At 47.5% G+C, this 24,736-nt stretch overlaps 2 protein-coding genes across 14 annotated transcripts in view; one reads left to right on the top strand and one right to left on the bottom strand.

The window, feature by feature from the left end:
- Window positions 1-21,791, top strand: part of slc4a5b (solute carrier family 4 member 5b) — a 28,319-nt gene extending 6,528 nt beyond the window's left edge. For 2 of the 12 annotated variants that reach the window (XM_070989549.1, XM_070989550.1), the window contains exons 4-27: window positions 3,691-3,820; window positions 4,065-4,225; window positions 5,159-5,314; window positions 5,493-5,600; window positions 6,593-6,648; window positions 8,939-9,096; window positions 9,176-9,263; window positions 9,352-9,506; window positions 9,831-9,956; window positions 10,047-10,221; window positions 10,318-10,451; window positions 10,540-10,724; window positions 10,802-10,888; window positions 11,893-11,951; window positions 12,516-12,707; window positions 13,700-13,813; window positions 13,987-14,148; window positions 14,798-14,976; window positions 15,102-15,174; window positions 15,273-15,341; window positions 15,427-15,600; window positions 15,734-15,898; window positions 18,877-18,929; window positions 21,393-21,791. In XM_070989549.1, coding sequence (XP_070845650.1) covers window positions 3,691-3,820; window positions 4,065-4,225; window positions 5,159-5,314; window positions 5,493-5,600; window positions 6,593-6,648; window positions 8,939-9,096; window positions 9,176-9,263; window positions 9,352-9,506; window positions 9,831-9,956; window positions 10,047-10,221; window positions 10,318-10,451; window positions 10,540-10,724; window positions 10,802-10,888; window positions 11,893-11,951; window positions 12,516-12,707; window positions 13,700-13,813; window positions 13,987-14,148; window positions 14,798-14,976; window positions 15,102-15,174; window positions 15,273-15,341; window positions 15,427-15,600; window positions 15,734-15,898; window positions 18,877-18,929; window positions 21,393-21,669 — 3,236 coding nt within the window. In that variant the 3' untranslated portion in view covers window positions 21,670-21,791. Of the gene's footprint in view, window positions 1-1,626; window positions 2,020-2,919; window positions 3,000-3,690; window positions 3,821-4,064; window positions 4,226-5,158; window positions 5,315-5,492; window positions 5,601-6,592; window positions 6,649-8,938; window positions 9,097-9,175; window positions 9,264-9,351; window positions 9,511-9,830; window positions 9,957-10,046; window positions 10,222-10,317; window positions 10,452-10,539; window positions 10,725-10,801; window positions 10,889-11,892; window positions 11,952-12,515; window positions 12,708-13,297; window positions 13,412-13,699; window positions 13,814-13,986; window positions 14,149-14,797; window positions 14,977-15,101; window positions 15,175-15,272; window positions 15,342-15,426; window positions 15,601-15,733; window positions 15,899-17,246; window positions 17,341-18,876; window positions 19,019-21,392 lie in introns of those variants that run through there. The other 10 variants (XR_011603433.1, XM_070989559.1, XM_070989555.1 and 7 more) reach the window with 10 other exon arrangements.
- Window positions 21,792-22,152: 361 nt separating this feature from the next.
- ubc (ubiquitin C) lies at window positions 22,153-24,484 on the bottom strand. 2 transcript variants are annotated; one of them, XM_070989562.1, is made up of 2 exons: window positions 24,211-24,484; window positions 22,153-23,178 (listed from the first exon to the last, which is right to left on the bottom strand). In XM_070989562.1, the coding sequence occupies exon 2, from the start codon at window positions 23,169-23,171 to the stop codon at window positions 22,482-22,484; it is 690 nt and encodes a 229-aa protein (XP_070845663.1). In that variant the 5' UTR covers window positions 23,172-23,178; window positions 24,211-24,484; the 3' UTR covers window positions 22,153-22,481. The 2 variants fall into 2 exon arrangements, with proteins under 2 accessions (XP_070845663.1, XP_070845664.1); XM_070989563.1 differs by having other exon boundaries at window positions 22,153-22,950; window positions 24,211-24,289.
- Window positions 24,485-24,736: the final 252 nt, after the last annotated feature.

Raw genomic sequence — 24,736 nt, 5'->3', positions numbered from 1 at the left:
CTCCACATGGAAACTTTGGTATAGCTAAGGTTGTGCAGAGATCATGGTTATGTGGAAATGCTGAGATGTGGTTAGGAAGAGGTTCAGGTTAGAGGAAGATTGTTGTCATGGCGGAGGTGTTCACATGAAAAGTGATGGAAGAAGATGAGAGAGAAGAGCCTGAGAGAGTTCACACTCTGTCACACCTCCACACAGCCGACCAATCACAGCGCGGAGCAGGGGCTCGTCCCGTTATCGGTTTCACAAAGTTACACAATTGGAATCGACGATGGTCGGACACACATCTCTCAGTTAGAGAAGGTGTGTGTGTGTGTGTGTGTGTGTGTGTGTGTGTGTGTGTGTGTGTGTGTGTGTGTGCGTGCGTGCGTGCGTGCGTGCGTGCGTGCGTGCGTGCGTGCGTGCGTGCGTGTGTTGTGGGTTGGTTCAGATGCAGTGTGATGGCAGCACTTTATTTGAGGCTCCTCAGGCTCAGAGGCTCCTCTCGTCAGTCTACATATGGACGTCAGTGGGCCCACCGCGTCCGTCCAGACTGACGTATCTCAACGTGTGCTTGAACCCTGGTGACTTTGTTTCCCGCAGTGCCACTGTGGGTTTTTTGGTGAAATATCCCGACAGCTGTTGTGGAGAGACTGCCATGAAATATGGCGCAGACACGAATGTTCCCCTCACAGTGAATTTCAATAACTTTTAATGTAGTATGTTTTTTAAATACCCGCAAAACTAACGCCACTCCCATCAGCTTCAGCTTCATTTAATGTTCAGTGCTTATTAATATACTTTCATGCCAACATGAAAAACTAAAATGAGCTTATTTTATCTGCTGAGCATCTGCACATGAACGTCGTCGCTGTCAGCGTGCCGACATTCAGCACAAAGCATCGCTGTGTTGAAGTGGAGCCTTACGCAACCGCCAGCGTGGCCGCTGCCTCTTAGCCTCGTTAGCAAACACGTCCGGCTGCAGCTTTAAGGAGCAAATTCATTCACATCAAACCAATGTGGTGTTTAAGACGCAGCCAAATGTAGGTGAGAAGCATGTGAGCGGCCTTGACCTGCGCTGTCAGGTGGAGGAGGCTGCAGTGTGACTGTGATGAGGTCAACTTTGTTAGTGCATGTATGTGATGAATGTTTGGTCCCACGGGGCCATGAAGTCTGAAGCCTGTAAGCTGATTAGAGCTGAGGAACTCCAGGCTGTGTGTGTGTGTGTGTGTGTGTGTGTGTGTGTGTGTGTGTGTGTGTGTGTGTGTGTGTGTGTGTGTGTGTGTGTGTGTGTGTGTGTGTGTGTGTGTGTTGTTTTTGGTGTTTGGTGTGTGCTTTGTATTTTGTAGGATTCATAATGAACGTGTTCACCAAGCAGCTGAGGCCTGAGCTGGATGCTTACAGGCACTGAAGCACGACTGGTGGGCTCATCAGAGCAAGACAGTCGAAGCTGGTGAGGACGTTCCTGCTTTTCTTGTATATGTGTGTGTGTGTGTGTGTGTGTGTGTGTGTGTGTGTGTGTGTGTGTGTGTGTGTGTGTGTGTGTGCGTGCATGCGTGCATGGGCTTCTGGGAGGAGAGCACTACAGGGCCCTGTGGTGTGTGTCAGCCCTCTTAAAGCCTCTGGCTGTTTGCTGCTTTGGAGATTTCAGTGGATTTCAGCCACAGCTTACAGAAGACCTTCACCGCCTGCTTCAGTGGAGCATTTCTGACCGTTTAGATCAGCCACACACCAAATCATACGCAGCTAATTGAAATGACCAAACTGTCTGTGGAGCACAGAAGTCAGAGCTGAAGCAGCCAAGCCAAACGAGCAGAAAGGACGCATGTCCACTCATGGTGGAGAGTGAGGGGTGGTGAGCTAAGGACACTCAGGGAGCTCCAAGCCTCTTCTTCTCTGCCCAAAGCAAACCTGAGGATCTCTCTCCAGCTGCCTTTGGGCCTTACTCTCTCTGCTCAGAGGATCCAGTGAGCATGCAGGACCCCGGGGCGTCTTTCCCCTCCAGTATGGCCTCCCGCTGGACCCTACCTGGCTCCCAAATAGGTAAAAATGGCATAATTAAAGAGAGGAAACCCCTGGAAAAGGAGTCTAGATACGTGGTGTGTTATGGTGAAGTAGCTGGTAAAATGGAGCAAGGGTCAGCAGATACATGTGAATTAGGTTTTCTTTGTTTTTCTGTTGACTTGCCATTTAAACAGTTCAAAAGTTGGTTGTTTAAAGCAGCAGCGGTTTGTGGAAGGAGCTGAAAACACACCATTTACTTTCATAGCATGAAGTTATGTGTTAGCAGCTGTCTGTTTGCACATCCAGCAAACATTAGTGTTAATTAAGAGTCCAGAAATGTTCCAGGCATGATGTGTTTTCCAGTTCACACTCTAAACACACATTAAAGCGGCCAGCAAAGCCCTGATCAGAGAGCTGAGGGCAGAGCTGGGTGATGATCGTGGTCAGAGTGCGTCATTACAGGCGACACCTTCACATCACACCGGCCTTTTCATCAGTGGACCTTTATGTAAAGCAGCAGGGGGGCAGAGCGGCTTTGTGTTTTCCCGATGGCCCACAAATGATGTGAAACAGTGCAAACGTCATGTGGACTCACACCGGCTGATCAGGGGTCAGACGCACAGCAGCACACAAAGCGTGAACACAAGCAGAGCTCGTAATGTGAGCTGACCTGAAGTGATGGAGCAGAGGTGATGATGGAAACAGCGTTGGGGAACATTTGAATGATACTCCACTCGGTGGTTAACATGGATTACATAATGGTCCCACGTGGAGGCGCTGATTGAGACCGTGGTCGTCACCGTCCCATCAGGCTTCTGACACACGTTTAAAACTGGAACGTTTAGATCCACGAGTCAACGCGTTACTGACTTCTAACTTTCTTTTAGCTTTTGCCTCATAAAGAGGAAAAACAGGAGAGCAGTGACACACACGTTCTCGTGCTGACGGACACACACACAAACAGCCTCCAGGCCTGCTGTTAATGGGGATCGATCCGCTCAGAGTAAAGTTAGAACAAGGTGCAGGCTGATCAGATATCAGATACTCATTAGAGGAGCCGCCTCTCGCTCGCTCGTTACAGAAGGCTAATGGGGATTGGTTTGATTAGATGTGGCTGTTTCTGTTTTCTGCTTGACTGAAACGCTTCTGCGGGCTTGTCTTATTGGCTCAGAGTCTCCGGCACAGTTTGTCTGATGTGTATTGTTGTGGGATTTAATTCAACAAAGGACTTTTGTCACATGTAATCCACGACTCTCAGTCCCAGTTTGTGTTTTTGCTCTCCGTTGCAAAGGCAAAGTCACATGATAACGATGATAATAAAGCAGAATAAAAGCCTGGCGCCCTCTGTCTCCCAGAAGCAGCAGAACAAACCAACATCCTGATGGCTTTGTTTCTTGAAGAGCTTCACTAATGGAGGACGTAACAAGACGAATGAGTCTGCAGCGATGCAGCTGCTTTGAAAGTCTGCCCTGAGGGTGGTGCTCGTGAAAAAAGGCCATCCGGTCCATTTGATGTTGGTCTGGATGGATGTTGTTGCTTTTCTTTAGCACCAAAGTGTTATTGCCACCATAAAAACTCCTGAATCCCAGATTAGCATGCTTGTAGCTAATGTCCATGTCAGGCTGTTTGTCAGCGTGGGTCGCTTCTGACGTGGCTGAAATGTGGGTTTCATGGAAATGCGACGCTGTCTCTTGTTTCTTCTTGCTGCAGTGTCTCCTGCTGCGGAGCGGCTGCGCCACATACTGGGGGACGATGACGGCACCCCAACACCCACAATATTCACTGAGATGGACACACTGCAGCACGAGGGAGGCGAATTAGAGTGGAAAGAGTCTGCAAGGTGCGCGCGCACACACACACTGAACTTTCATTAGTTTAGGATTTGGGGTCACTTTTGATAGGATTTAGAGGTTGAGGGTTGAGACATCATGGCTGACAGGACTTTAACACAACATGTGTGTAATTAAAGCTGTAGTTTAAATTACAGAACAACGTCCTGCTGGGTGACACTCCTGAACAAACAGCCAAATAACATCACTTGACTGAATTCCACAGCTAAACCACCTTTTTTCTCGTCTCTGCAGGTGGGTGAAGTTTGAGGAGAAGGTGGAGGAGGGAGGAGAAAGATGGAGCAAGCCTCATGTGTCCACGCTGACCCTCCACAGCCTGTTTGAGCTCAGGACCTGCCTGCAGACAGGAAGCATCCTGCTCGACCTGGAGGGCTACTCGCTGCCGCAGATCGTTGGTGAGTCCAGCAGAATTTCTAAAGAAAAAAATAATTTTAGACCGAAGTCCAACCCTCCGTCATTACGTCTCATACTCCATAAAAACCAACTTGCACTGGTCCAAATGAGTAAAAACACACAGAAACTGTCTTTATATTTGTTTGCTAATGCAGCTGCATGCAGAGAACTCATTAGCTGTGCATTGAAGGGCTAGTATGGAAGATTCAGTGGCATCTATTGGCATAATAATGATCTTTGTATCTACAGAGACTCTTCCACGCTGTCCGCCATGTTGTGCCGCCACGAGGACTTGATGAAATCTGAGAATTGATTGATCGGCTGAATATTGTTATCCTAAAATCACGCCGTGTCCAGACTCCATACGACACACTCACAGTACACAACATGTTCTGCACACAGAACGTCATAGAACCCTGTTGTTGCAATTAGTGCACAAGAGATCAATAACCTGTTTGAACTGATTGGACGTTATGTAACAGGACGCCCTGACATTGTCACGCCCACTTACACTTTAAGCATTATTTGATTTGTTGTCCAGAAGCTGAAAACACAATATTAGCATATTGTCACCGAGTTGTTGGCTAACGTGTTAGCAGGACGTTCATCATTCACACGTCCAGCAGACGCAGAGCAACATTGGCGTTCATAGCTGTTTGTGTTCGCCTCATTACTCTGATATCATGATGAGAGTCCAATGTTCCCTCTCTTTTAGCTCTGTCTTTGGTCTCCACCAATGCCTGAGAAAGAGGCTCTTTAGCAGCTAACTGCTCTGCTGCGTTCACCAGCTGCTCTCTGCCTCAGGCTGCTGTTTGCTGTTGGTCAGATGGTGCAGATCAGAGTTGAAAACCAAAACAATGAGGCTCATGACGATGGACGAGCGGCCACAGGATACACAGAAATGTAAATTCACCCGGACTAACTCTTCACTGCAGATGAGATCGTGGATCGGCAGATCGCTGACGGCCTGATCCCTCCGGACCTGAAGGAGAAGATCAGCTTCGTGTTGCTCAGGAAGCACCGTCACCAGACCAAGAAGCCGATCCACCGCTCGCTGGCCGACATCGGGAAGTCCTCCAACGCTGCTTCCAGTGAGTCCGTCCTCACTTTCTGTGTGTTTTCAGCTGCCAATCAGCAATCAGCAAAGTAATCTAACCGAATGACATCCTAATGCTTCCTCTGTCTCCTGCCACGGCGGCCGCCACCTGTCTCACCTTTCCTCATAACATCACCTCTTCGTCCTCTCATCTTCTGCCGCCGCGCTCTCAGACCGTAGTCCTCAGGCTAATCTGAATCGTAGCACTAGTTCAGCTTCTGGGATCCACCGCTCCACAGAAGACCTACGCTCTCGGCAGTCAAGCAGCCTTGGCCGCCTGCGTGAGTCTGAACACACACACGCGCACACACACACGCGCGTGCACACACACACACACACGCTTCCTTCCTGTGTTTACTGCTACCTACAAAACCAGTGATGGAAAGTGCTTTCACTCAAGTGTTACACTGAACTACAGTTGTGAGGTTCTTTTACTTAAATATTTCCTTTTTATGCTACGTCATACTATTATGCAGTATTTCACAATAAAAGTGGAATTAGCAAAAAAACAAAGATCTTATGAAAATAGATTTATTTTTTGGGATTTTTTTTCCTTCCTGTCTCTCTCATTATTCATCTGACAGCCCCTCAGAATTATCTTGGAGGGGCCCGGCCCCTGGGTTTGAGTGTATTACTTGGAGTACACTGTTGTATTGGTACTTTTACTTCATAGATCTGAGTACTTCCTCCACCACTGAAACACTCAATATTTGCATCTATTTAATCACTAAACTCCCACTTTTTTCATGAACTTCTCTGCTTTATTCTGTGTTTTAATCGCAGCTAACTCCCTGCTACTGCATGATGGGATGTCTTTGTGTGTACATGTACTCACCATGCATACTGTGTGCAGGATATGATGTGTGTTTACCTTAGAGATTTTGCTCCTATTGTGTGCACCTCTGCTAATTTCTTTCGTGAATCATTGTGGGTGAAGAGGATTATGAAAGGATTTTTTTTGGGGGGGGGTCTGTATGGTATTTTCTTTTTCTCCTTTTGTTTGATTTTATTTGTTCCCAAATCTGCTTTGAGCCAAAAAAGGGAAATGAGTCATTAAAAAATAATCCCAGCCGGTGAAGCTCTAACACACACTGTGGACACACTTGAATGCTCTCTCTGTTGCTCTTGCAGCCCTTTAATTGGATGGAATTCACATCCTTGCTCAGCTGTTTTTGAGTAAAAGTCCACTCAAACACACGAGACGCCTCTTTCTTCTGCATGGTGGTGATTTTGTGTGTTTTAAGTATCAAACGTGTGTGTGGTTTGCTTACAGATCCTGCCCAGAGCCGCAGCATGAATGATATTTCAGACACGCCGAGCACAGACCAGGTAACTGTTCAGTGTTTCATGTGTGTGTGTGCATGTGGGTTCAGCTCGTCGTACTAAGAACTAAGGCTGACGCTAGTCCATATTTATATTCTCTATTACTGTCAACAAACCCGTGAAAAGACCAAAACCATCAATCTGACCTCCCATTGGTTCCCTCTAGCCTGTGGATACCTGACCCGATCCCAGCTCGGTGATGTTCGGGTTTTGGGTTTCGCCTGCTTGACACGGTGCTCTCAAGTTCTTTAGCGCTGACGTAGGCGAGGAGAGTCACTGCAGGTGATAACGAAGCAGCTGGTTATGTGAAACGCGTGGAGCTCTGCTGAGATATGAACAGCCATGCAGCAACATGTGGACACAGGCAGCAGGATGCAGGATGAAGCAGCTGCGTGACAGCGTGAGACAGAGCAACGTGGGTGACATGCGTGCAAAAGGGCGAGAGCCTGAGTTCCTGCGTGAGACACCCGAACCGTCTCACACACAGTATCTCCAATAATGAGTCCACAGTTGGTGCTGCAGTGAGTGTTTGTGGCAGCAGGACGGTGTGTGTGTGGAGCTCAGAGGACGAAGATCCACACACAATACGTGTTAGATGGTTTTCTTTGTAGCGCAGGTTTCCCTCCATAAATGTATTATTTCCAAACCCATGATGAGGTTACCCAGATGACATCACTGTGACCTCAGCAGGGTGATTTTCTTGGACAAAGCTGCTGCAGAGGACATACTTCTGTTTTCAGAGGTTTAGAAACTCGTCGTGTTAAACAAACTGTCCTTCATGTGTAAAATTGGTGGAACGACCTTTAACCTCACGTTCTGCAGTCCGTTGTGTCTGCACACACACTGTCTCTGTCACGGTGTGAGCTGGTTTGGATTGGTCATCAGATAATCTCCTGTTGCCTGTGAGGACAGTAACGATGGATCACTTCACTTCTGCACACCGTCAGCAGACGCTTTCCTGAGTGTGTGTTTTGTTTTGTTGCTGTGTTTGTGTTTTACGAGAAGCTGAGCCTGGTTTTATGAGAGGGTTTACAGAGTTGTCAGAACGACTTAATTCCTCTAATCCACACAACCTGGAAGCTGAGGTGGGACATTTTTGTTAAATTGTGCTTGTGTGCACATTTTTAAGCCTCTTCTTCTGAGCTTAATTATTTGAGCCTCTCCCCAAAAAGTACGGCAGTGAAGAACATTACACTTTCAGTTGGTAATTGTGTGTGTGTGCTTGTGTGTGTGTGTGTGTGTGTGTGTGTGTGAATATCTTATGAACTTCAAAGCAAGCGAGAATTGAAGTCATGCATGTGACCCCTGACTGTGCTTTAATTATTGGTTCACAGAAGCCGGCGCAGCACCTCCAGCTTCCTTTGATCAGACCAGCACTCACACTCACACAGTGACGCACATGACGTCATGTAGAGCCTGAAGACGAGTAACAGCCACTAAACCTGCTGTAATGTAGCTGCAGATGGAAACCAAAGTGGCTAGATTATGGTCAAATTAGTCTGTAGTACCAGAGATTGAAATGTCTTGTTTACGGTCGCTTAGGACTGAGATGTTCAGAGAGCCACAGAGGAGCAGTTGGTGAATTGACTCTGAAAGCAGCATTAACAGATTATGAAGAGATTTTAATTTAAGCAGCCACCACTCCACTGCCACGTGCCTCCTTAGTCAGGGGGGTGTATATACCTAAAACTGTGGAAAATACAGCCGCTGTCACAGCGAGGTCAGGCTGGAATGACTGAAAGCTCAGGTCAGAAGTTTGTTTGATCCTCACGGTGAAGTCAGTATGAAACCTGGCTGCAGGCTGGTGTGAGGGTGAGGGTCTCTAACAGGCTCGGTGCTCATGTCATCAGAGCTCAGGCTTCTGACTGACATGGATGTGATTGTTATGTGAATGCAGAATATGTCCGGCGTTGGCGTCCAGGCTCTCATACTGTCACTTTAAGTATGGAAAGCAGGAAGTTCCCCGCTCGAGGAACGCAGACTCCGAGCCTACAGGTGACCCTGGGGTGGAGGTGGAGCTTGTGAAGCGCTGTATGACCAGTAGGTGGCAGCAAATGATAGTAGCCTTGTTTGGCCTGTTGTCAGACGGTCGTGGCTTTTGATGTCGATGTCAGAAATCCTACATGTCATTTTCTGGAAAGGCTGAACTGCTGAAACTAGTGAACAGTGAACGGCAGCTGGCCGCGGCAGACGTGCGCAGCAGGAGGAGGTCATCTGCAGCGCAGCACGCCTCAGATCTGTGATTTCCACTCATGCTCTCCCTCCTGCCGCCTCTTCTGCTCCTCTCCTCTGCCAGCTCAAGAATAAGTTCATGAAGAAGATCCCTCGCGATGCCGAAGCATCTAACGTCCTGATCGGTGAGGTGGATTTTCTGGACAAGCCTTTCGTCTCCTTTGTGCGTTTGGCTCAGGCCACGACTCTGGGAGGCCTCACCGAGGTCCCTGTGCCGACGAGGTGGGTGTCTCAGGTCTCCCTTTTTGTCTGTCTCCACAGTCCTTGCATTCATCAGCCTCTTCGCTTTCTGCTCTGACAGGTTTCTCTTCATTTTGCTGGGTCCTCATGGCAAAACCAAGTCCTACAATGAGATTGGCAGAGCCATTGCAACGCTTATGGTGGACGATGTAAGTGACTGGCGCTGTCCTGCCCTGATGGACACAATCGTACACCTGACATCCGTCACTTTGACTTTATTTCCTTCTCTCCTGTCAGCTGTTCAGTGATGTTGCCTATAAAGCCAGGGACCGTGAAGACCTGATTGCTGGTGTTGATGAGTTTCTGGATGAGGTCATCGTCCTGCCTCCAGGGGAATGGGACCCAAAAATACGCATCGAGCCTCCAAAGAAGGTTCCATCGGCGGAAATGAGGCACGTACATTTGTAATCCTTAAGATTTGTGTGTGTGTGCTGTGTTTCGCCAGTTAAATGCTTTTAATGTGAAGCTGCAGGTAGGAAATGTTCGCTTAGCAGTAACAGGATAAAGTATTTTTACGGGGATGTGGAGCTGCTGTGGCTGAAGGCAGTCGTCTAAGAGCGGTGACCCAGAACAGTATCTGTGGCTGCACAGCTACACGTATGAAGCCGAGGGCGGCTGCAGATTGAGCTGATCATTCTCTGTGGGTTCGTGTGGACGTGTCTCCAGACGGCCCGTCCTGACCCTGACGCCTCGTTTGGTTTCCGTGTTCACCGCAGGAAGTCGGTGCTGAACCTGAACGAGCTGGGTCAAATGAACGGCTCGGCCGGCGGGGCGGCTGCAGGGGAGGACGAGGAGCTTCCAGCTCCGCATGAGCTTGGAGAGGAGCTGAAGTTCACTGGGAGGTATGAGAGCACCGGAGAGGACTGCATGTCACAGGGTCCAGTCCCATCCTGGTTCTGTGATCTGAACCACATGCTCAACTTGTTTTAAAGGGTCGGAGGTGGACTGTGGCTGGACATCAAACGGAAGATCCCGTGGTATTGTAGCGACATCTACGACGGCTTCCATATCCAGTCCGTCTCTGCTGTGCTCTTCATCTACCTGGGCTGCATCACCAATGCCATCACCTTCGGAGGGCTTCTGGGGGATGCTACCGAAAACTACCAGGTCTTCGTGATGACGGCAGCACGCTGAACCAACCCAGAAACCGTCCGTCCAACCACAGGTTAGCTGACGTCTCTGTCTGCTCTCCCTCTTTTCCAGGGGGTGATGGAGAGTTTCCTCGGCACTGCGCTGGCAGGGACTGTCTTCTGTATGTTTGGTGGGCAGCCCCTCATCATCCTCAGTTCAACTGGACCCATTCTCATCTTTGAGAAGCTGCTTTACGAATTCAGCAAGTAAGACGAGCACAAGCGACACGCACACAGATGTGCTGAGTGCAGATAAGCAGGTGACAGGTTACGTCCTCACGCTGTGTCTCTACAGGAACAGCGGCATCGACTACATGGAGCTGCGTCTGTGGATCGGCCTCCACTCGTGTCTGCAGTGTTTCCTGCTGGTCATCTCGGACGCCAGCTACATTATCAAGTACATGACCCGCTTCACAGAGGAGGGCTTCTCCAGCCTGATCTCCTTCATATTCATCTCTGACGCCATCAAGAAGATGGTAGGTCGCACGTCGCCCTGTGAAACGGACGGACGCAGCGCAGCAGTTGAACCTGATCAAACCGGTTTGTCTTTCAGGTAGGAGCCTTGAAGTATTACCCAATCAACCGCGGCTTCAAGCCCGACTACATCACGGCCTATAAGTGTGAATGCGTCGCCCCGGACCAGGGTGAGTCTTCAAGTGCTTTGAGGAAATATTGTATAAATATCTAAAATCTTTTTCACTTGTTTGAGTGAAATATTTAGAGAATGACTGACAGATGGTAGCTGCCATATTTCAGAAAAGCTTTTTGTGTGTCCATGAAGTACAGAGCTGGAATATCTCTGAGCTTTGAACCAGGCTAGCAGTTTCCCTCTGCTTCCAGTCTTTATGCTAAGCTAGGCTAACCGTGTCGAGGATGTGGTATCAATCTTCTCTTTTCAGTCTTGGAAAGAACTGAACTATTCTTCTAATGATAATCTGATCTGAGGTGACCCGACGTGTCGGTTTATCAGCATCAGTATAATTAAGAAATGACTGGACGCTTGCAAAATGTCAGCAGGACGACTTCATGTCCACATATGATCTGCGTGTTGATTCAGGAGATGTTTCAGTGTGATGCAGGTCTTTGCTCTTTGCTCTGTGATGATTGGTGTGTCCTCTCTGTTTCTGCCTCGTTTTTGGATGCTTTCTGACAAAGTGAGTATGCACCTGCAGACCCTGGAAGTGTTTAAATCAGAGGAATACACCAAAAAGCTTTTTACTTCCTCTGACTGTAGGCTGGAGAGGTGGCTCTGAGAAGTTTAAAGCTCCTGAAAAGTTGGTTTTAAGTCTTAAGAAGCTTTTTTACTAAATGAGCAACAGTCAAATTTAAGTTTTTAAGAGTTTAAATGTTAAACACTGACTTCCCCACAAATGTCAGCAGATTTTGTTTAAAGTGCTGCTGTGATTGGTGCACGTGTGACGCACCTTTTCCAACTGAGCCCCGCCCACTTCAGACCAGAGAGAAGAGCCCAGACAAAAAACAAACTTTAACTTATTGTAGTCGACATTTGCTAAGCTCATGATTTTCTCCTGATGTTTTCTGTGTTTAATTCTTATCAAACACTGTGCTGTTATTTTTTTTTTTACGTCGTGTTACCCATCATTCACTGGGTTTCCTCTGTTTCCCTGTCTGTGCTGTCGCTCTGCAGCATCTGCGCTGGGCTTGAATGTTTCAGCTCCGCTGGCAGATGATAACATGACTGTGCTGGTAAGTGACAAACAGACATGAATCCTCTCTGCTCCCCTTCGTGAAGCTCTCTGAGGCTTTGGACTCTAAATGTTGTGATGTCAGAGATCTGGACCGTACTTATCGAACATCTCAGGACAGGAGATCAGCCCCATTCTGTGACGATGCGTTTCTGCTCCTGCTTTTAGGAGAAGGAGTAAAAGTTTGTCGACTCTCTTAATTAGGAAACGACTGATCTGTGCTGATGTTTAGGAGCACTGCAGGGGCGTCCTGACCTAAACAAGATGGAGTTTAAATAGCAAACAAAGTGACAGAGAAGCTACAAGACATCAATAATCCTCTGCCTCAGGTCACTGTGCGAGATGCTTGATAAATACGCGTCCAGACGTCCTTTTAGAGACACGTCTTTCTAAAGAGTGGACGTTACAGAGCGCCGTGGCTCCTGTTTCCATGTTCTGTATCCTCTTTTCGTCTGTTATCGCTTGTCTTTTCTCTCTTTCGCGTCCACTCCTTCTCCACCCCTGAACCCCTCCTTCGGTTCTCGCCCCTCTCCTCCCGCCGTCCTCCTCCTCGTTCTGTCTCTAGTTTAACCTGACAGACATGGACTGGAGTCAGCTGAGTAAGAAGGAGTGTGTGAAGTATGGCGGGATGCTGGTGGGGAGCTCCTGTAAGTATGTTCCCGACCTGGCCCTCATGTCCTTCATCCTCTTCTTCGGCACCTACTCCATGACTGTTTCCCTCAAGAAGTTCAAGTTCAGCCGCTACTTCCCGACAAAGGTGAGACAGCAGAAAAGATCCAAAGATGTTCATTGTTTTCCCCTTAAGCACTGTTACAGCTGCTCCCGCCTGCAAGACGCCAACCTGCATGTGAAAGACTACGTTCATGTGATGAAGAGGGCGTTTGTCAAAGCATGAAAGGTCAAAGCTAAAGCAGGCAGGTGGCCAAACTCTGCAAATATCAGCCTTCTTTAAACACACTGGTACTCTGTTACAACACACACACGTGCAGGAGTACAGGATAAAAACATCCTTTGCTCATCAGCAAAACAGCATCAGGTATATATATATATATATTTCAATACTGAGGTGTTTTACTCTGAAGACACGAATGTGTATCCATGATAACGGCTCTGTGAGGCTGAGCTTAGGCCACCGATGCTTTGAGCTAAATGCTAACAGCATGCAAACGTGCCCACAGTGACGATGCTAACATGCTGATGTTTGGATTTGCTAATGAATAGTCGCAGTTTAGTCCTGTTTGACTCTGCTGGACATGAGCCCGACACGTCAGCACCTCCTCACCCACGCATCCTCCTCCTCCTCTTCCTCTCCCATGTTCTCCTCTGCTGCCCCTGAATGTGCTCCAGCTCCGTAAACTCATCAGCGACTTTGCCATCATCATTTCCATCCTGCTCTTCTGTGGACTGGACTGTCTGCTGGAGCTGGACACCCCCAAACTGCACGTGCCCACTAAGCTCAAGGTCCTCTCCTCCCTGAACACCACTTTCCTCACTCCCGCCTTCTTAAGTCTGATTGGCTGCAGTTTTTCTACATTTCTGCTGAGTCATTTGATTTTGTGTGGATCTGTCAGTGTAATAATTATTTCTTCTTCTTCTTTCTGTCTTCATTTCCTCGTGTTTGCACCGTTTTCTCGTCTTTGTGGATGTTTGTCCCCCTCCCCGCTGTGATACTGCACGTTTATTTATCCTCCCTGTGTGTGTGTGTGTGTGTGTGCGTGCGTGCGTGTGTGTGTGTGTGTGAACGTATAGCTGAGGAAGCTAATCAGTGACTTTTCCATCTTCTTGTCAATCATGAGCTTTGTGGGTCTGGATATGTTGATGGGGTTAGACACGCCCAAACTAATCGTTCCAACTGAGTTCAAGGTATTTGACCTCTCACTAACGTGTGTGTTTGAATGTGTGTGTATTTCTACCATATGTGCATGCCAGCCGCTGTGCTTGTGCTCACGTTTGAACTCCTGCTCAGTGCGTTTCAGTGTCACCGTCATCATTGCAGATAGAAACGTTTGATTTGTGAAATCCATGTGTGTGTTCAGCCCACGCGCTCCGATCGCGGCTGGCTGGTCATGCCGTTTGGTAAGAACCCCTGGTGGTGGTACCTGGCCAGCTCCGTTCCCGCTCTCCTGGTCACCATCCTCATCTTCATGGACCAACAGATCAGCGCCGTCATCGTCAACCGCAAAGAAAACAAGCTGAAGGTTTGGAGACACGGACGAGGCCGAGCTCATAACCCGTTTTAGCTTCACCAAAGCAGACGTGACCCACCAGCATGCTGGTCATCAACACCTTAACTTATCTTATTCTGACTGGTGTGAAGGCGCCCTCAGAGCTCCTCTACACCAACCAGTGGTAGATTCTATTGATGTCATGTAATTCTATTAAACAGACCTGGAGTCAGATCCATAAAACCACTAAATCTGTGAAAATATGCAGATCACATTCATAAATCTGCTTGTCTGGTTCTGTTTTATCAATCTGAATCGTTGTGGAACTGGAGCCTCGTTTTATCTCCCAGTTTGACACAAGTGGATGTAGAAACCCCCGAAACGCCTGTTTGTGTATCCATACTTGTGAAGTGTAGTTTTACTCTTTTTTTCTGCATCACAGCAGCTGTCATTATGCTCAGCTGTGAATTCTAACATTCATAAATAGTCAGTAAAATTAACCCAAACCGTGCGTACGCTGGTCTGAGGTCTGTGTCAGGTGGTGCATGCAGGTTTTTACATGAAAGCATCATTTACACATCTGGCCCCTGCAGTGTGATTTATACAGAATACATTAAAATGTCTATAGTGTCAGAGAAAGTCGCTTTTAGACCTGAATGGCTTCTTGCTTCCTGTCCTGCAGAAAGGCTGTGGCTACCACCTGGACCTGTTCTGGGTGGGGGTACTGATGGCTGTGTGCTCCTTCATGGGTCTGCCCTGGTACGTCGCGGCCACCGTCATCTCCATCGCACACATCGATTCTCTGAAGATGGAGAGCGAGAGCAGCGCTCCCGGAGAGCAGCCGCAGTTCCTCGGAGTCAGGTGAGGCCGTCGTGCTGCTGCTGCTGCTGCTGTTGTGTGTGTGTGTGTGTGTGTGTGTGTGCGCGCGTGCACGTGTGCGATTTTCCGCTCTAAGCTCCTGGTATTGACCGATTCTCCGTGTGCAGGGAGCAGAGGCTGACGGGGATCCTGGTGTTCGTCCTGACCGGACTCTCCGTCTTCCTCGCTCCTGTTCTCCAGGTGAGTCACCTGACGCGTGAAGATTTTGTGACGTTTCCGTTTTGATTGACGTCACTCTTCCTCTGATGTCCTGTTCTACCTGCTGCTCTCTAACTCAGTTCATCCCCATGCCGGTCCTGTATGGCGTCTTCCTTTACATGGGCGTGGCCTCGCTGAGCGGCATCCAGGTAGATCAGAGAAGGTGTTCACACATTTCCAGTCATGCTGAGTTTGTGGGGAGCCTGAGAACCTGTTCTGCGTCCTTCTCCTCAGTTCTGGGAGCGGATCAAGTTGTATCTGATGCCTCTCAAGCACCAGCCGGACTTCTCCTTCCTGCGTCACGTCCCTCTGAGACGCGTCCACCTTTTCACCCTCGTCCAGATCGTCTGTCTGGCCGTCCTCTGGATCTTGAAGTCCACCTTCCTGGCCATCATCTTCCCAGTGATGGTGAGCCTCGTTCGTTTCATCGGGGTGTCGTTTGGTGGTCCTCTTATTTTGAAATTAAAGAAGCTGCTGTAGAAAAGCCAGCGGTGCGTTCGCAGGCGGCAGGAAAAACTCCCGCTCTCTCTGCTGTGTGCAGATTCTGGGGCTGATGGTGGTTCGGAAGCTGCTGGATCTGATCTTCTCACAGCACGACCTGGCCTGGCTGGACGACATCCTGCCGGACAAAGACAAGAAGAAGAAGGAGGATGACAAGAAGAAGAAGAAGGAGAAGAAGGCGGCGGAGCCGGAGAGCGACGAGGAGGTGAGGGGAAGGTGGAGCAGCGCGGGATTATCGCTGAGCCTCAGAGTGTCAGCGGCTCTGTCTTCTTGAATTCAAACGTTCGTCTCTCCATCTGTTGTTTCTGTCGTTCCTGAGTTTGTTCTCTCTGACTAATACTGTGCGTTTCTCCTCTCTGTCCCACAGTGTTGCTGAAAAGGCACTGTACCACACTTACTTCAGTCTTTTTGTCTGTCCGTCCTCCCTTCAGTGCATCTGTCCACCTGTCCCACTGTGTCCCAACACTTTAGAAGCTGTAACTCTGTTAGCATCTGTGTGCACATCATGTCCTTCTTCTGTTTTCTCACCTGAAGGATGAGACTTGCGCTATTCTAGATTTTTGTCACCAAATCATATGGAAAAAAAACACAAAATCAACCATGTTTGAACGTCCGGTCACACCAGGAAGTGAGATGAATCCTCATGAAGAAGCTCGCGATGTAGCGACTTCTCACACGGCTAGTTGTAGCTGACGCGCTAACATGCTAACAGTGAAAGCAGAACTTCCAGCAGCAAGAAAACCTCATTCAGAATCCCATTGACTTTTCCAGCAATTAAATACTAAAAATACAGACTTTAAACAGTTCATTCTGTGTTTCAAGTCACATATTTAGAAAAGGACTTTTTAGTTGTTAGCTGTCTCTAATAACACGTGTTTCCCATAATCCCACAGAGCATCACGGTTTTCACCGAGCTTCTTCCTTCGCTGTAGCATTTCGTTTTTGGATCGTTTGTGCGTCCTTGACTCAGTGAAGAGCTCCAGAGGAGGGAAGAAATCTCTCCGAGCTAACTGACTGTCTGTTAGCAGCGAGAACGCCACAGTTTATTTTAGACACGTTTGTACCAAACTGTCTGGAAGCACAGATGATCCTCTGACAGAGGAGGCTGAATGTGGATGTGCAGCTAACAATCTGACAGGTCCCTCCTTCTTGTCTGTCTTCTCGGCTGTCTGTCCAATCAGAGATCAGCCCTGTCTGGACAGATTCACGTGTCAAAGGTCACCAAAGCTGGAGTCACTTCGCTCTCTTAGATGCTGCTATGGCCGAGCTTTTACTCTCAGAGTCCTAAAACAGCATCTGTTGGGACTATTTTCAGCGGCGGATGAATCCACGTGTGTGTGTGTGTGTGTGTGTGTGTGTGTGTGTGTGTGTGTGTGTGTGTGTGTGTGTGTGTGTGTGTGTGTGTGTGTGTGTGTGTGTGTGTGTCAGTCAGAATAACGATGGAAGAAAATCATATTTTTTGACAAAAACAAAAATCTAGAATCGATCAAGTCTTTTCCTGTGAAAATCCACTTTGTCCCGCATGCCGACCACTTCCTGTTTGTGTCACTCAGCCCAACAGCTCCGCCCCCCCTCCGGTGAAGATTCCCATGGAGGCCATAGACCCCGCTCACGTTAACCCCCCCACCCAAAGCCAGACCTCTGAGTGTGAGTACGCCACCCTTCCCTCCGCCTGTGGTCATGTTTGAACCTGTGAATGTGACGGGTGGAGCGCTGACGGAGCTTTGGGTCGATGGATGTCACACTGGCTACTTTCACATGTGCACCGTGATTCAACACCCCAGTCGAAGTTCCCACTGTGACGATCTTTGTCCAGATGTTTCATTGTGAACGTTCACTCATGGCCACTTTATTAGGGACCCTTGAACAGTCTAATGCATTCTGATACAAGAGCTCTGCCGTAAATTCCAATTTTTTAAAGTTATTGATCAGTTTGTGTTGACGTCATAGTTTACTGAACTGCTCACACTGAGAGATGTTTCAGAGGCTTTGTCCTGTTTAATCAACCCGAAAACACTTCGTTGAGTCAGCACCTCTGAGACGTTGTCCCGTCCAAATGGGAGTAAAATTCAACCAGAAAATCTGTTTCTAGACCAGAAAACCACGAGAAAATCCATTTCTATCAAAATAAAAGTGCAACATAAAGTAAGTGTTTCTGCGTCTGCTGCTCTTTAATTTAATACTTTAAACTTAAATTCAGTGCGTGGCTGAAGTGCACACTTAAAATGTTATCACTTGTATGGTTTCATTACAAACTAAAACACACTTCCTGTTGAAAAATCACCAATAATATAGACAATAAAGTTGTTCTATTGTGAGAACAAAGTCGTTTGTTTTTGGTTAACGGCAGCACGTGATGTCAGTGTGCTGTCTGTTATGCGTTAACTGGACCGTTTGCTCGCGGTTTGTGGTTCAGTTAAGTTACGTGTGATTTACGGTAGCTAATTTATGCTAATGCTAAGAGCAACTTCACAAAGTTCTCCACGACCCTCATTTTAACTGCTCTTCTGATATCTCTCTTCTCAAATAACAGAGACAAGAGTTACGACTTTATTGTCCGAATACTTCAACTTCATTCTGGTAAAATTATGACTTTTTATTGTAATATTAAGACTTTTTTATTCTTATGACAGAACGACTTTATTGTCATAAATGTACGACTTTAATCTGGAGGCCATGGATTTTTTTTTTCTCGATGTGGCCCTAATAATCCGTCATAGGTAATCGCTGCAGGTGGAGCTCTTAAAGCGGTAGCGCCCTCCAGTGTTCAGACTGAGAAGTGCGATGGCAGCGCTAGCGGCGCTCAGGACGTTCTGTCCGTGTCGTGCAGCTCTGGAGGTTTGAGACAAAGCTCGCAGAGACGCTCCGGCTTCATCTGCTCAGATTATTTCCTAAACTGCTAATAATCCCATTTTCTGAGGCGCCTGTGAACGTAGCCACTGGGTTTACTGTATGACAGATGTTTGACAGCTGAAGGTCAGAGGTCAGATCTTTGCTCTGGACCTCTGAACATGTTGTTATCATGTGAAGGTCACTGCAGCAGATTCTTCATCTTTATCATCTCTGTGTTTGTGTTTGTGCTCGACTTGTGTTCACTGGCTTGTGTACGCTTCTTCTGTTCTGTGCATGTTTGCTTTGTGTGTGTGTGCGTGCATGTGTGTGTGTGTGTGTGTTTCCTTACAGGAGACGAACCCGTACTCGACCGTCACGTCCGATCAGAACGAGTTAGACCGCAGGTACTGTGTGCTGAAGCTGCACGTGCCCTACAGCGACCTGCTGCACTCAGCTGACACAAACGCCGGCTGGGACAACAACACTGCCCCCTACAGACACCCCGACACAGCGTAGCCACAGCACACACACACACACACACACACACACACACACACACACACACACACACACACACACACACACACACACACACACATTTTGAGCTTGTATTTACGTGTATGTTGGAGATGATTGTAGACATTTAATGTGGATCGTTTCCGCTCTGCAGCCGTGCACAGTAGAGATTATATAGCAAACGATTCTTTGCTCTTGCGTAACGTTTTGTGCTCAGAGCAGGTGTGAAACTGTCTTTTCAATATGCAGTAAACTCTCTGCAGATCAGCGGCTTTCAAGGCTGACACTGTGAGGCCCCCCTTAGACCAAATCCAGACCCCCCATAGCCCCTTTAGCAAATTAGCACCGTTAGCAGTCTGCTGAGTTAGCCGTTAGCAGCTCCTGTTAGCAGCCATCTCATGGTTTTCAGGACGCCTGCATACGTCCGTCCCTCGACCCCCGCCGGGGAGGCCTCTCACAGCCTGAAACCTCTGCTCCAGCCTCTGTCCGTCCACTGAAAACGCTTCCTGTAGTCTGCTTCCGTATTTTAATCTTAGCTTCTGGCATATCTGGACGGGCTGTTTAAGCACTCTGTGGTGACGCTCGCCGTCTGTGCTGAAACAGTGAATCAGATGTTTCCAGTTTCCTGCTCTTCCTGTGAGCCTGAATGCAGCTTCCAGGGTCGAACCATCTGTCAGTTAGTTAATGTTCACGCTGAAGCTGTGCTGTTAGCTGTGAGAGGAGGAAATGTACAGCGTGCGTCACATTTGGTCTTTCCAGCATCAGTTTGGGGAGAAAAACAAGCCTTTTGGATGTTTTCGAGCTTTTCTGTGATGCCTGTTGAAAATGTTTCGCTGTTTTCGTCTTTGAAGGCCTTCAGTTATTTCTGTTCGTGGTGTTTTGATGAAGATGAAAGAGATCTTCTTTGACTGGAGCAGCAGAGTGAAGTGACTGGTGTATCAGGCTTAAAGGAGGACAGAGGTGCCCCTCATAGTGCGACAGGAGAAGCTCTGCTGTTTGTTCTCCTGCAGGAGATCTCACTGGAGGCCAAACACTCCTCCTCCTCCTCCTCCTCCTCCTCCTCCTGTTTTCACAACACGCGAAAACAGTCGACCCTTTTAAAAAAACGCTGCATCGTCATTAAAGACACCGCTGCTGCAGTCAGTGGGTGGAGCCAGTCCTCATTCTAATATCTTTACTTAAACCTGCACGTCGACAGTGTTTGTGTAATTACTCTCACTGCCAGAAGGGGGAGACAAGCTCTGCACTGCAGCTTTGATTTGTATGATAAATATGAGTATTTAGTATAATATAGCATTTAGCAGCCGCATTGTTCATAAATAATCAACAAACATGAATGTGTATTAAAACTACAGCAGGAGAACTTTGTCAGTTCAGCTCTGAGGTACTTGTACTTCAATACAAGTTAGGTAGAAGTATTCTACTCCACTGCATTGTGGTACCTTTTACTCCACTGTTTTGACATTAGTTACTTTGAAGATTCAGATTATTAATACAAAATATACATTAACTGATGAATTCTGAGGTATTATTACAGATTAACCTCTCAGATGTAAAGAAATGAATTAAACTAAGCTTTAATGATTATCAGTGAATGCGTCACTGATTATATTCCAGTGGTGTATTATATGTTACTCTGTGTTAGGAGTACTTCTAGTACTACTTTTATATGTATTTTGAAGATTTTAAATGAAGGAATGTTCGTCCCACTGCTTCATCTTAAACGTGTTGTTTTTAGCATGAGGTCTGGTTGGCGTGCAGGTGTCTCTGTGAGGACAGACAGCAGTGAGACAGACAGCGGAGCTTTGAACTGTGAAACACGTTTAACAAACGAGCTGGTGGATAAAGTTAGATGAATCTCTTTAACCTCCTTCCTGTCACGCTGTGTCGCTGCTGAGGGGATTCATCATGGCAGGATTTTGGTTGTTTCTTTAGAAAAGTCTCTCATTTCCTTCCTGTTTGAGCTCCTTTTCCCTCCAGCTTTAGTGGTGTCTGTCTGAAGAACAGCGCCCCCTGCAGAGCAGCTTTGAGGCTGTTAGTCCATCATGAGATCACAAAGTGTTGTTTTTCAGGCAACACGCTGCACCTTCGACGATGAAAGACAAACAGGAACATTCCCGTTTCTCAGCGAGTGCTGCTGTTTTGTGTATTTCTGAGTGTTTGTGTGTAAACAGTTTCCAGTTCATTTAAACATCCAGCTGAACCAAAGCGTCTGATCACAGCAGCCTGTTAGTCCTCCTGTTAAAGGTCACCGTGTTCATTAATGCAGCTGGCTGTACCTAATAAACTGGAAACTGCATGTGTGGGAGGAGTTGAAGTGTAACCTGGCCGGTTCCACCACTGTTCCTCAGCATCACCCTGCACCTGAAGATCTCCTGCCCCCCCTCACCTGCCCACTCCCAGACGAGCCTCGCCCCCGGGGACCCTCCGTCGCTCCTGCCTCCGCGCCAGCCCGTGCCCCAGGTCAGCATCCAGGTGGAGTCAGACTACGAGGAGTCTGACCTCTACTCCGCACACCTGCGCCACCTTTACCCCCCTCGTGACCTGCCTCCACCTGGAGTTCACCGACACTTTCACCGAAAACTGCACGCCCACTTCGCTGACTCGTGTGCGGAGACCATTCTGTAGGTGGTGGAAGGTGGAGGTCAGGGCTGTCATCTTCTAACACACACACACACACACAGAAGGTGCAAAGTGTTGCATACTGATCAGAACGTGTGTTTCCTCAGTGTGCCTGTTTAAACTGGTCTTAGATCAGATCAGCAGACTGAGCTCCTCACTCTTTCAGTCCTGAAACACAAACCAGCCTCCTGTAGTAACGAGTATCTTAAAGAAACAACCAAAATATGTTCACACATGCATGATCCCCCTCTGAGCCTGTTAGTGTCTGTACTGCTGCTCATGTTCACCTTTGTTTTTGTTTTTCTTGTGTATGTATAGAACGGTACAGCAGAAGGTGATTTACATTGTTTCTGTATTATGTGAAACTATTAAAACAGCATTTAAAATCTGTCCTGGCGTCTCCTGCTTCGTGTTAAAATGGTACTTTGACTGAATGTACTCTGCAGAACTAATGTTGGTAATAAACATCAGCATTAACCACAGACCAGGTGACAGCGAGAAGTCAGTTTATTAGTTGTGAACACTGAACAGCATTTTCACATGAAAACATTTCAGGTCTCGACAGTTTGAAAACTTTAACCACAAACACGTCCAACTATACCATGTTTGTGTTTTCTGTCACCACACTTCAACTAAAGCTCTGAAAGCTAAACAGCATCAACATTTGAAGCCGCAAAATGCAAAGCGAGATCATTAAAAGTCAAAGGAAAACTCTGGAATGAGCATCTTTTATTGAAACTTAAAAGGAATGACAGAGCTGACAGGGATCCTCCAAACCCTGGAACAGATGGTGGGCATGCGCAGTCGTCTGAAGCAGATCAGTTTCCTCCCCTCAGACGGAGCACGAGGTGGAGGGTGGACTCCTTCTGGATGTTGTAGTCGGACAGGGTGCGACCATCTTCCAGCTGCTTGCCGGCAAAGATCAGACGCTGCTGGTCAGGGGGGATGCCCTCCTTGTCCTGGATCTTAGCTTTGACATTTTCGATGGTGTCGCTGGGCTCCACCTCCAGGGTGATGGTCTTACCAGTCAGGGTCTTCACAAAGATCTGCATGCCTCCCCTCAGACGCAAAACCAGGTGCAGGGTGGACTCCTTCTGGATGTTGTAGTCGGACAGGGTGCGACCATCTTCCAGCTGCTTGCCGGCAAAGATCAGACGCTGCTGGTCGGGGGGGATGCCCTCCTTATCCTGGATCTTGGCCTTCACGTTCTCAATGGTGTCGCTGGGCTCCACCTCCAGGGTGATGGTCTTACCAGTCAGGGTCTTCACAAAGATCTGCATGCCTCCCCTCAGACGGAGCACGAGGTGGAGGGTGGACTCCTTCTGGATGTTGTAGTCAGACAGGGTGCGACCATCTTCCAGCTGCTTGCCGGCAAAGATCAGACGCTGCTGGTCAGGGGGGATGCCCTCCTTGTCCTGGATCTTAGCTTTGACATTTTCGATGGTGTCACTGGGCTCCACCTCCAGGGTGATGGTCTTACCAGTCAGGGTCTTTACAAAGATCTGCATCTTGACACTGTTGAGAGAAAATTAATGTTTCATTAGCTCCTCCATAAAGACCACAGCCATGCATTCAATTCAGCTGAAGAACAACAACAACAACAACTACCAGCTGTAAACACATCGGTCACACCAACTTTCTGAATCAACCATGTGATCATTTGGTTAATAAAATGAGAAAGATGTTAAACTCGCTCATCCTAAAGCCTGAGGTGACATCTTCATAACGCTGGACTGAGACAGAGACCAGATGAATAATCACTTTAGATCCAAGAGAAACTGAAAGCAGCCTATCATGTTAGTGAAATCACAACTCCTCAAAGTTTGACATTTTCAGTTTTAAGAAATGACAAATAGGTTAGTCTGAGTGATTTCCGCCCTCTTAAATTTCAATGAATTGATTCAGATGGACTTCTGCCTTTAACGCTGCTAAAGCGTTAGCTGCCGTCGGCTAGCGCCGTTGTTTTGCTAACGGTCGACAGTTTTCCTGCGGTTTCATTCGGTTACAGTCGCCACTTTCAGCTCGAAGCTTCATGAAAACACGGAAACACTCGGATTTAAACAGCTTACTGGAAGAATCACGCAGCTGCATGTAGAAGCAGCAGCACAGTGTTGTCCAGTGATTCAGCAAAGTTTACCAGAAGTTTCCTTTTCAGCTCAACTGGCTAACGGTTATGAAGCTAATAGGCTAACATTGCTAAGATAACCGGATGTCGCGAGAAACGGTCGGCGTTCGTCGTTTCAGAGACGTTTATTTCACCAATAGCGGCTATCCTCAACTACTTCACCTTTTCTGATAACTGTTTCCATCTTTTCTGGTTGATTTAAAGGCTGAATTTTGATTTAGGCTAATGCTTGGCGACGTTTTCTTGGGTTAGGCCCCAGCTAGCCTTGTTAGCTACGAAAGCAGCTGACGTACATAGTTATTGATTCATTTTTTTTAACAGCAGCGGTCCGTTCAACACACAAAACATCACAGAACGACACGTTAAACATAAGTCGAAACGTAAACATTGTGACTGCTGTTGAGAAAGTTCAAAATACTTACAAACAAATTGCTCCCACCGGTGTTCGTCACTCCGTCTGCTGAATCCTGTCAGAGTTTAACGAACAAAGAGCAGCGCAGGGGTTTTATAGACAACACTGTAATATCCTTCCGCTGTGCAGCCCGGTGGAACTATAAAATCTGTTTATCTACGAAGAACACACCAAAAATCATTTTGTAATTAAACAAACATATTCCCAAATATAATCACAATACCTGTTCTTTTGGGAGACAAGTGGTGTTTTTAGAGCAGTGAGGGTGGAAAATCACCGACGGCGGCCTGCGCGGATGTAGACATGACATATATGTGAAGCTTTGTGCAAACAGGAAACAGTTGGCAGTAATAATGACAAATGCGATGTCTTTAAAAAAGCACGTTATTTTAAAAGGACTAATTATCTCTTTTAGCCATAGTTTTCTGGACATTTTACGGTTATTTTGAGAGTTTCCTCTTTGTAACTGTCTTTTAATTTCAGGTAATTAACACGACATGTTGTCTGAAGTTTTCGCTCTCCTGCAGTCCAACTTT

Source organism: Chaetodon trifascialis, chromosome 20 (assembly GCF_039877785.1).
Source record: "Chaetodon trifascialis isolate fChaTrf1 chromosome 20, fChaTrf1.hap1, whole genome shotgun sequence".
NCBI lineage: Eukaryota > Metazoa > Chordata > Actinopteri > Chaetodontiformes > Chaetodontidae > Chaetodon > Chaetodon trifascialis.
The sequence above is the reverse complement of the archived record's forward strand: the minus strand, read 5'-3'. Positions and strand labels throughout refer to the sequence as shown.